The 12,150-nt window shown below is 38.0% G+C and overlaps 1 protein-coding gene across 2 annotated transcripts; it reads right to left on the bottom strand.

Moving 5' to 3' along the window:
* Positions 1-2,413: 2,413 nt before the first annotated feature.
* On the bottom strand, positions 2,414-9,629 carry LOC140948813 (uncharacterized). Of its 2 annotated transcripts, none has more exons than XM_073398087.1 (2): positions 9,099-9,629; positions 2,414-8,875 (listed from the first exon to the last, which is right to left on the bottom strand). In XM_073398087.1, the coding sequence occupies exons 1-2, from the start codon at positions 9,432-9,434 to the stop codon at positions 6,923-6,925; spliced, it is 2,289 nt and encodes a 762-aa protein (XP_073254188.1). In that variant the 5' UTR covers positions 9,435-9,629; the 3' UTR covers positions 2,414-6,922. The 2 variants fall into 2 exon arrangements, with proteins under 2 accessions (XP_073254188.1, XP_073254189.1); XM_073398088.1 differs by having other exon boundaries at positions 2,414-8,872.
* Positions 9,630-12,150: the final 2,521 nt, after the last annotated feature.

Here is a 12,150-nt window from a genome sequence, read left to right as displayed (position 1 = left end):
GAAATTTTCATTTGAAATTTTATTCTGAATTTATTTGGAATTTATGCTCAGAGCTTCTGCGCAGGAGAGATATTGCGCTAAAGTTCATTAATCCGTTAATCAATGGAAAGCAAAACGTGTGGTACTCCATTCACTTCAAGTACTGTATACTTTTAGCTGGTCTTTCTAGTTCAGTGTCACTACTATCACCCTCATCAACATCCACTCTGTCACTATCACTTGACATTAATTTCTTAATTAATTTCACCTAGGACAATTGTGTCATCTTCATTGCTATGATTATCATATAATAAATATTGTGGCTAAATTTCGAGACTAAAATGTCTGGCTTTTTAGTCATCAGCGTTTTTTAGGTGGTGGTGGTGGAGGAGGAGGACAAGGTCATGGTATTTCGCCCTCAGTTTAATAATCAAGGCAATGGGGGCTGAGGAGGAGAGGACCCTGGGAATGAGGTTGCTCATTTGTGAGATAATTAAAGGAATTGGGGGGGGGGGGGTGGGGGCAGGGAAAAAACTTAATTAGTTTTCTGTAATAACACCAATTAGACTATTTCTCATGGAAGCCTGAGAAAGTAAACGTCAAATGTCAAAAAAAATTGTGAGAACACAGGTAAAATTCTGAAAATTTCATGTGTACGATGTCATTTTGTGAAATTTAACATTTATATTTTCTCAGGTTTCTTTAAGAAATTGTTTTTGGTGTTATTACAGATAACTAATTACATCTATAGCCCTTACAAAATGCAAAAAAAAATGTGATATTGTTTAAATTGTTCTGGTACAAGGTTTTTGTCCACTGAAAATTAAAATTACTCAATTTCCTGATAGATTCCGACATAAAGCTTATGCACTGGCTATCTTGTGGGCTCAATTTCCGCCGCTCTCTCCGGGTTTCTTCCCTGTCTGGGGGAGGAGCACAGGCTCATATCCCAAACAGCGGCTGGTAATCGAGCCTGGCTATCGTGATAAACCAACAACTTTTTAAAAACTAGCACTGCATGTTGACTTTTTTAATGCGAGCTTTGAATCAGCTTTTGAAAATCAAAGTGAATTTGTTCGAATGACCTGGATTTTTGAAGGATGTTACTTTTTTAAAATGTAAGCAACAGAAATGTGTTACGTACTTTTTTTCTTCATACTTTTGTGTGGAGGGGTGCGCATCAAACATCAAACATTTTTTACCCCTCATCTTTCCAAACTGGTCACTCTGTAACTGTTCATCACAATTTTGCAAAACCACGTGTTTAGTGTTTTGACTGCCAAAAGACTAGAATAAAAAAGAACTATAATCAAATTACCTTAGAATTTTAGTTTTCAAAAGATGATCAGGACCCTCACACATATATAATTAAAAAAATAGACAATGCAAGCTTTTTGAATATTTTTGGTTTATTAAGTTAGCCAGTTCAGGGTGCAAAGAAAATTACTTTTAAAGCTTGCCTTTCAGGCAAGGTGAAGCAAGTATTTACTAACCCAGTACTTTTGATTTTAGTACATTTTCTGCATTGGTTGTCACCAATGCAATCTGCACACTGCACAACTCAGCCATGTACAGGCTAGGATCCTCAAGAGCCTTTCATTGGCTATGCAAAGTACTCAAAATTAAACCAAAGACAAAACCTAACACTACACAGAATAGAGGCAACTTAATGTACCTCATTCCCACCATCAAAAAGACGTTGTCTCCATCACATTAACAAATAGATTCCATGTTTCTGTGTGGATAGCAGATGACAAAAAAATATGGTAAAACATTTTCAAGTGGCACACTTGCCTGCGGCTTGTGTGCCACTTCAAAATGTTTTTTTAAAATGTTTTTACCATATTTTGATGTCCTCTGTGATTTATTATAGAACAGACTCACCACAGCATGGAATCCATTTGTTTTATACAATGATCAGAAAAGAAAAAGGACCGATACACATAAGCTTACCTGCCTTGTACCACTTGACAGTCCGAGGATTTGTGCTAGTTTAGGCATTTTTTAAGTCCCAAACGCTACTTTTTGACTCCACTTCTCCTTTTTTTCTTTATTTTACTTGTATACAGTTTCTTTGAAAAGTTTTTCAACGTCTTTTCTTGCTCAAAGCAGAATAATGAAACATTTTGATAAAGAGCGAGTCTCTCGTAGCAATGACACATGATGACAACTGTTGTGAAGATTTCTTGTAGTTAAGATATTCTTAAGTAGTCAAGAGCTCTTTTTGACTCCGTTTCTCTATTTTTCTTCTTTGTAAATAGCTCCAGCTAAACTAGATTTGAGTCTTTCACTTGCTTTAAAATCCAAAATAATTTCACAAACATTTTCAAAACCATGCGCCATGTTGAACAAACAAAGAAAACAAGTTTCCTTTGACGTCATTCCCGTATCTGTACTCTAAGAGGTCATGGGCAATGACCAATCACAGCGCGCGTAGCATGAAGTATGAAATTTAATATCCCTGTGCAGTTTATTCACACATACAAAATGTTTGCTTAATCTTCAAATTTTTAAGCTTAAGATCTGTATCCATCAGCCTAATTGGAAGGGAAACTTGGTCCTTCTTGAGTACACTTTATGATAGCCTGTGCCGCAGACGAAACGTAACTCTGGTTAAGTCGGTCTGTGAAACAGCGCCAAAATCCTTGTTCTGGGCCTCCACTAGTGCCATGATTAGCAAGTTAAAAAGCATGGTCGATTTTTCAATCAGGATGAAAGGGAATTCGAAACACACCTTCAGTAATTTTTTGAGTCTGCTGGGGGCCCAGAGCAAGGATCTCACGGCTGCTTAGCAGATGTTACTGAGGCTGATTATGTCTGCGACGCAGGCTAATGTTATGACCACTCCCCTATTATTGGCTGTCAACCTACAACAAATTGATTACAATATTTTATTTATTTTACTGATTCTCACCTAGCTATAACTATATGCATGTTTTTTAAAATTGTGAAAATAAAAAAGAAAAGTAAAAGAAAAGCTCTCTTGATGAGCACTTGTTACTCTTGGAGTACATATCTAGATGAAACATTATTTAAATAAAAAAGGTGATTACAAAAGTCTAAACTAGTCTAACTTATTCATTTTTTAACATTTTTAACTGTTGAACTCCCTTCAGAAGCACATATTTGTATTATGTAACAGTGTGTAAAGCCAACCATTTCTAATGTTGGCTGGTAAATCTATTTTCAATAATGCGAAAACATCATGTTAAGATGCTGATTCTATGCATCTATGGGCCATCAATTTATAAACTAAATATTGCCAAATTCATATTCCGGTTACACGTAATTGCTTTATTATAAATGGCCTACTTGCTAAATACACTTCTTAACTTGTCTGCTGGATTACACAAAAGACATAGAAGAAACCCAAAAACCACCATGATCAGGGTGCATGTACCAGAAACCAAGTCATCAATATATAAAGGTTTAAAGGTTTGTTTACAGTGGAAAGTGCACCTAGCCTATCCAGCTAGTTTACAGGCACTCCACTCAAATACTTAGAAACAAATAATTCAAATATAAAATAATAGGATTTAAAAACCCAACTAGCAGGAAGCAACTAGTTTAAAGAGTGGCCAAGGATTTGTACTTGGGACGACTAAGAACAAATTCAGCAAGTGGCCAGAATGAGACTCAAACTAGGGACTGCCAGATTGCAAGTCCAATGTACTGACCACTTGGCCACACTGCCTATAAGTCAAGTTTTTGGCATAATTTAACCCTGTAATATGCAGCAGTCACCAAAGACCAACAGTATTTGCTTCTATTAAGATTTGTACCAAGATCTAATGCCAAACATTAGAGGAGACCTCTACACTCCTAAGAAGAATCTTGACATACAACTATAGCATTAATCCTTGAGTTAAAAGGGCTAAATTCCACAAAAAAATACTAAGAGCCAAATTATTTTAGTGATCAGCTAGTTCACCTTGTCACTATAAATCTTGGAACAACAGGTGGCAGACAGGTTCACTGATGGCTAGTTACTGATGTGCATTAGATTTCTGTTCTTTTGGCTTTCACCACTCTCAGTTACATGGATGTTATCATAATTTTGCAAGGCATCCTTCATTGAGTCAACAGAAAAAATTAAAAACTACCATGTGAATTATGTGATATGAGGTCTTCTATCCTGGTACTAGTACAAGTAACTTCCTAGCTCAGGAAAACATGCACATGTCCAAACAAGCTCTTGTCCACATCTGTGACACAGGGGTTTCATGAAGCATCAGAGATCAGAGAATTCCCCCTCTACTACGCATAATTCTCTGGCTAAATTTCGATGAAGTATGGCTATTTTATTTGGACAAATCAGATGTGGATACGTTATGTAATTTAAAGAAATTATTCCCAGAAATGCGTAATTTTAGCGCTTGCCACTTGCTTTAAATTCCTGAATAAATATCAACATTGATTGACATGCTTCGCAATTCTCAAAGCTCAAGAAACCGCAGGTTCGCTAAGTCGGTTTTAAGGATGGTTTTCAAGTCACTTGAAACTTTCTTGAATTGTTTCAACTTTCCGAGTTGAATGAGATGCATAGTAAAGTTACTTGAGATTTTACTTAGGCCTTCACACACGCATTCTTGGTTAAGTAAAACTTAGCAGCTCTTAAGTCTTACTTAACAGCCTAGTGTAAAGACAACCAATGCCTTCTAAAACAGCACATTATAAATTGTAACAGCAGAGGAAAAAAAGAAGAGATATCCATCGATATTCAACAACCGAACACACAAAGTTTTGCAGTCATAGCGCATTTGTTTAAATGTGCTCCGTCTAGCGCGAGCACGTGTCACCAACAGATGGGAAAAGTTTCTCACATCTCGTGCTTTCACTATTAAAAACATCTGAAAAATATTGAGTTGAAGTTAAAGCCTATAGAGCATTTTCACTCACGTAGCCAGCATCTATGCAAATTTATTCAAACAAAAAAAGCATTTGCATAAGAAAAGAGTTCAACTCCCACAGGATTGGTTTGGGACACCAACATGGCTGCTGTTTCATTGTTTTGGGACACCAATATGGCTGCCGTGACGTCATGTGATCAAACACTCTATTGAGAATTATTTTCTTTTCACTCTTTGGTAAGTCACAACTCTAGGAGTGTGTAACAGGGTTAGAAGTCAATCATAATTTAACAGTATGCCTGTTAATTTGAAGAAAAAATGTTTTGAAACCATGTAGAGGTATGCGGAGTTTTTTGTTCCCTGAGGCAGCTACAAGAAATAAAATTTGCTATCAGACAGAAGGAAAAGCCATCTCAGCAGGGTTTCCTGACTCATTTTCAAGCTCTTTCTGGGAAAGGGCTTCGCTCTGGCAAAATATTCTCCTGTTACTTTACACTCTTCTCCTGCTACTACAATTCTTAATGAAAACCCTGGTGACAAGTGCAAAGATCTGGACAAAAGCTCTTCTGGGTATCTTAAATCAAAATGTTTACCCTGAGATGCAAAGTTTAAACTGTACTTAATTTTGGAACTTATAGTGGTAGCATCAACGATTACTGACCTTACATGTACATAAAAGAATTGAAAAGATACTGTGCAAAAGATTTGACCGATGGGATGGCTTGTCTACACAAAAACTAAATGAACAGATTGTCAATTACATTATTGTAAAATTGACATCTTTATACATCTGTAACTCTGACTGACAGATGTTTCTATCTGTCACATGTCAAGAAAATCAAAACAAAGAGAGAAAGACAAATCATACCAACTATTTAGAAACAAAATGAATAGCTGTCCCTTTTTGCTCTCTGTCATTCACCATTGCCTAATTTCATGCCGCGCGGGAGCCTGGCACTACCGGATTTTCCCGGACTTTTTAAATTCCGGATTAAAAATGGCTTCCAAAATATATATATAAATATATATTGGGGAATGATAAGGGAGTGGGTGTACCTGTTTTCACAAACCGTAAAATAAAAACTACCAAAACGCGAAACATGCCAGAGTGACCCGAGTGAAAGGGCAACATTGTATATTAGGTTGGCAAGGCTTACATTAGATTTTCTCCCCGTCGCTGCGTACGGTCTGAGTAGAAGTCCTAAAGATCAGACTGGAAACAATTCTCACTGAACATGGATAAAAGCAAGCATACTTCAGTCTTACTTGAGAGGCAGTTCTCATCCGGTAACACTGCAGTTCCTGTAATTTGGGCAATCAGCTTGTAATCACAATCAAGAATGTCACGTGCATCTACCTTTTGGCTAGCATGCACTGAGTATAGACTAGTCCCTTATCTTCCTTCATGTGAACATCACTAGGTTGAACATACATAACGCCACAAAGTTCACTACACTCATTACCTTTCACAGACATTACTCTTTTCCGCGACAGGAATAATCCAGGTAAGCCCTTCTGTACTGCCCTTTTAAGTTTTGCTCCAGCGTACTTGGGCTACGATTGGTACGTGCACAATCACATCTGTGTTCTTTCCTGCAATGATCCTCTACTTTTCATATGCGGGTAGAATTAAACAGAGGATCCTTTGCTGTAGAAAATTTATAATCATGTTTGGTTCGAGCGACCAGTTCATCGAACAATTGCTTGCACTTGCTGAGTGTCGGCTCCTTAAGTTTAGCTTCAGGGCATGGCAGAAATACTGCATCCTTTCCTTACTAAGTTTAGACAGATTCTCCAAGGGAATATTGATCAATATTTCTTTGAAAGAAAATGCTTTTGTTCGAGTTTTTACTCTGACTATCCGCCATTTTGAAACTGGACTTTTTAAAAAGTCCGGGAAAATCCGGTAGTGCCAGGCCCCCGCGCGGTATGAAATTAAGCAATGTAAGGCATTGATTACTTTCCATTAAATTTGACTTATACTCATGAACAAGGCTAAGTCTGCCACCTATTATTTCTTATTTGTGAAGTTCTAACATATAAAGGCATGCACTTTGTCATTCCTTTGAAGTAAGCTTGTTTTGCCTGGATTATCATTGGCCTAAAATCTCTCCAAGCAAATCCAAGTTTGGTATTGACCCAGTATATGTGGTTTCTAGATTACCTTGATTAATTGCAGACTGCTCCAAAAGAGAAGTAAATGATGGTGCTTTATCAAGTGCATTCAGTGGTGAATAAGCACTAAACTGTGCATCACAGCTTGCCAGTGATGATTGTCTCTCATTCATATCCCCAAGTGCCACAGATGTTGGAGTTAGAACTGACATGTTACCATCCAGTGTGCCCTTTCTTGCATTACTTGTACCTTGAAATTTACCTCCTTGTTGTAACAATGAAGTAGACTTAACAGGAGCATTGTTTCTATACATAACAGATGAATGTTGTGACCTTGGTATTCCTGGGTTCAAATCTCCATTTGTTGTAGGGGACCTCCCAGTCAAAACAGAGCTTGATTGTATGGTACTTTGCAAAGACATATTTAAGTTTGGATTCATCAGAAAAGAATCTCTGTCTGGGGGATTCATATTTTGAGAGGGGTTTTGCAAAACACCTCTTAGAAGACTGGCTTGGCTAGATCCCAAATTTTGCTGCATGCCATGAGAGAGATTTCCTTGTGTTTGGGTATTATTGCGGTGGTAAATAGGGAAGGAGTTTCTCCGCTGATAATGATAAACAGTGCTTGGGTCAGCTACAGGACTGGAAAAACGAGGTTGGTCTTCTTGAAAGCCAGCTACTTGACATTGGTATTGTGTATCAGAGTTGAGGAATGCTTGGCTCTGTAAAGGTGGCATTGAGGTTTGGCGTTGGTATTGTGGTTGTGACCTAGAAATGGAGTATCTTGCTAAATCAGGTGAGGTAAGTGGTGTGACTAACCGTGCTCCCTGTGTTGTAGGTATAACTGGCTGGCTTGAAAACCTTTGGGAATATAACTGTTGAACTTGCGATGGTATATGGGATAGTTTTGATGATGGTGCACTGGTTTGAGAAAAGCCATAAAATGGTTGCTGTTGTTGCTGATGCTGTGACTGTGATGCAGGCCCTCTCGGATACTGAAGAGAATCAAATTGCCGGGGAAAACCACCAGCAAGAGAGGCTACTGGATGATTTGGCTCTGGTAGTATTTGCTGTTGATCATTAGAAATCAAAGGAATGCCTCCAGGATATTTGCCTGCTGTGTAAGGATGTTGTAAAGAAGGTGCTTGTTGGCCTGTTGAACCAATGGAATACTGGGCTGCATGCTGGTGTGGAAACTGCTGGTTTACATGACTTTGACTGTCAATGTAAGGTACACCTTGCTGTGCTTGTGCACGCTGCGTCTTCAAACGGGCAATCTCTTTCAGCTGATGTGATTTAGAGTGGTGAGTTCCTGGCTGAGTTTCAGGCACCTGACCTAAATCATCTTCACATCCTGGCACAGAAGCATTGGTCTGATGCTGTGGAGGTATAGGGCCTCCTTCCTCATTAAAACGTTGGATAACATGATCAAAATAGTCTAGTTCTTGTTGTATGTACTCTTTACGCCCTGGTAAGTTAAATTTAGAACTGGATACTTGTTTCAAGCCATTGGCTAAAGTTTCTGAGCCATCATTAGAATGTGTGGGTTCCTCGCAAGAAACAACTACAGGTTTCTCCTGTTTAAAATCCGATGATGCAAATGCAGTAGAGGCCAACCTTTGAGCTTCACCGGCGTAAGCCTCTGAGCCCATTGCGATTCTAGACCCATCGTGTAAGTACGAGGGCTCTCTCACACCATAGGAAGACTGGTGTACTTGTACCGATGTATGATCCACTTGGTGGGGCTGATTAATTGATGAAATCGAGTTGGAACCTTCCTGACCTGGTAGAAGAACACCGTCTGGTCTCTGAAACTTGCTTGAAACGCACTCTCCTCCAAGGTTGATATCAACATCGTTCGAAGGCGCAAAAGAGTTGAGGGCATTGTTCATATTTTGCTCATGTTTTCTCTTTTTTAGTAGGATTTGCTGCTGGCAGGATCAGAGTAAAATAAACCAGCGTTAGTGTAACGTACATTAAGCGCAAGTGTGTTGCGCAGAAATTGCAAACTAAACAATTGGGTACCGTTAACAACAGAATGGCATATCTAAGCTTATAAATCTATATCTTAATAAATGACCGTCAGAACATCTGTTGAAATCGGTTACCTACAAAACAAATCCCCTAAGCAACAAAAAAAGTGAGAAAACACACCTCACGAATGTGCAGGATGGTATTCGTTGGTTTGTCAAGCCCGTTCGGTAGTTGCTGTTGCGATTCTACCTTGCCTTCGACGTCATTTTGTTTTGCTGCCTTTCCGTTCACGTTCATGATTCGATTGCGGCTATCCAAAGCACGCTTGTGTAGATTCATTGCCTCCTGTCTCTCTATGTCATGTACGGCTGGTAAGGACTGTGTATATTTTGTTTGGCAGTCACTATGATGTTTTCTATACCCGCTGAAACGCTGCCGAAGCCTATCCATTACCGCTTGATGACTTGTATGTCGTGGTGAAGTCATTCCGGAGGCTCGAGAACCCGTTTCGTTCATGCTCTAAATTTTAGTCAATAAACATCATTTCCCAAAAATTCACGCTAAGAATCTCTGAAATGCGAAAGTCGCGACTAACGAGTGCATTTTACTCCGAGGGAAGACGCCAATCACATACAGAACTGTGTCTCTGTGTTAAGGCTTGATCGCAGAGCATTCCGACAACATTGGCCGACTGTCGGCCATATTTCGACAACAGCATCCCTCGGGTAAAGTCATGACGTCACAAGGGGATCTCAAGCTAAGAGCGGCCTTTCTTCGTAGTCAAATTACGAACACATACACAGTGCCCCCCCTGGTGCTTTCCGTGCCACGGCAAAATGTCCACCGAACGATTTCAACGGCGGCACAATAAAACTGTGATCGACATATGTGGCCTTCTTAGGCGGCAATTTTGATTAGTATTTTGCAAAGATGCCAATCGGAAAATTATGTGATGCCACAACAAACCCTTCGTTACTTTCCATCCCATTTTCAGTTACGTGCAGTGCAAGTGCTGTCAAAAATACATATACAAGTGCTCAAAACGCAAGAATTTCATTGTATAAGGGAAACAAGAGATAGTGGGGGATAGTGGTTCAGTTATAAAACATGTTTGACAAAATCTTGCTTTTCTGCCGTTTTTCAATTTTGCGAACAACCGTTTGCCGGTAATAGAAGGCTAGAAAACTATTTATCAGGCTCGTAAAGCCACTTCTAAACCAAATATTTTCTTACCATTTTCTTTTACTAAGTTCTAAGATCTCTAAGTTAGAATCCCTTTTGATTCATGATTGTGTCTCTAATGCAAAGTAGATTGCATTTGATTGGTTAAGATTTAAGATTAAAAATCACCTGAAGCGCAACCTCGTTCCCATGTGTCCGGTTATGATGCTTTTCAGGTCATCATCACTCTCTCCTTCGCAGAGGCCTCCTTGTTTAGACTACGAGTAGTCCCCCATTTTTCCTCAGGGATAGTAGAGCGAGCGAAACGCAAGCGCGCGTGAAAATCAAGAAAAGGCGACACGCGGCAGGGAGAGAGTGATAGAATGAAATTCAGGCTAGTAGAAATTAGTAAAATCCAACTAGTGGTCTATCATCAATGCTGCGTTCTGATTGGTTGAGCTACTACTAGGCTGTATGTTATAGCCCACTAGTAGCGAAAATCGCGGGCTTTTTGGCGGCAAAAAGGGATTAAAGTCGAGCTTTAACTAGCTAAATTTTTTTTATTCTCGATATTTTTGACCGAACCAGTTGGATTTTACTAAATCAATTATTCCTCTCGCCCTCATGGCCTCTGAGTCAATAGCCCATTGTTATGCTATCTGTAGTTATTCAAGCCTTAAAAAAGGCGGTTATGTTCCTCTGCATGCTCACACTTGGGCTTTTGAAAACACACACCTTGCATACACATCATCATCTGATCACTGCAGTGTCCGTGTTTATATGAATTTACTCTCTGGGGCCGAGATTTAGTGTCCGTTGTCCGTATTAGAGAGAGTCCGTATTATGGAGGTCTTTTTAAAAGAAAATATATGATAAGTTTTTCAGGACATTGGAAACTGCTGTCCATAATAGAGGGGTGTCTGTATTAGAGAGGTGTCCGTACCGGGAGGATCGACTTTATTTCCTCCACTTAATATCTGCCAACTCTCACGCATTAATATGCGCGAGTCTCACGCTTGCAGACCAAAGAGATCAAGACGTAATTAATCGATAAAAATCGATATCGGAAATCAATCGATAGCATCGATATTAATCGAGTTAATCCGCCGATCAATAATAATAATAATAATAATAATAATAATAATAATAATACTAATAATAATAACATTTATTTATACCGCGCAAATTCAACTATACAGTTTTCAAATGCGCCTTACAATTAAAAATTACACGAATGAATAAATATCTAGTCTATAAATTGCAACATTATATCAGAAAACGTTTGTCTTCAAATTACGTTTAAAACTTCAAAATCAATAACATCGATTGATATCGGAAATCGATAGAAATCGAAGTCACGGAAAAAATGATATATTGATTATTACCGATTAACAAAATCGATAAGAATCGATAGGAATCGATAGTAATCGATAAAAAAATCATTATCGATTTCTATGGGGCGCCAAATATATTTTATTATTTAGGGTGGTTATTTGTATATAACCAAAACAAGAGTGGTTATTTACAAATAACCACATTACAGTTTTATTATTTCTGAATAACCAAAGTATAAAATTGGTTATCTACAAATAACCAAAACTGAAATTTGGTTATTTAGCAAATAACCAAAAATTAAAAAGTGGTTATTTCTAAATAACCAAATGCGAGATTGGTTATTTGAAATGCGAGATTGGTTATTTATCAAATAACCAAAATACGAGATTGATTATTTATTAAATAACCAAAATGCGAGATTGGTTATTGATTAAATAACCCAAAATGCGAAATTGGTTATTTATTAAATAACCAAAATGTGAAATTGGTTATTTATTAAATAACCAAAATGCGAGATTGGTTATTGATTAAATAACCAAAATGCGAAATTGGTTATTTATTAAATAACCAAAATGTGAAATTGGTTATTTATTAAATAACCAAAATGCAGGCAGAATGGAAAATTGGTTATTTACAGACAAACTGGACAATTGGTTATTTAGTAAAATAAATAAACAAACATGGACGATTAAAAATCCAAAACTGTGCAAAAATGGTTATTTAATACAGAAATGGT

Source organism: Porites lutea, chromosome 9 (assembly GCF_958299795.1).
Source record: "Porites lutea chromosome 9, jaPorLute2.1, whole genome shotgun sequence".
NCBI lineage: Eukaryota > Metazoa > Cnidaria > Anthozoa > Scleractinia > Poritidae > Porites > Porites lutea.
Note: the sequence above shows the minus strand (reverse complement) of the source record. Positions and strands in the feature narration are given on the sequence as shown.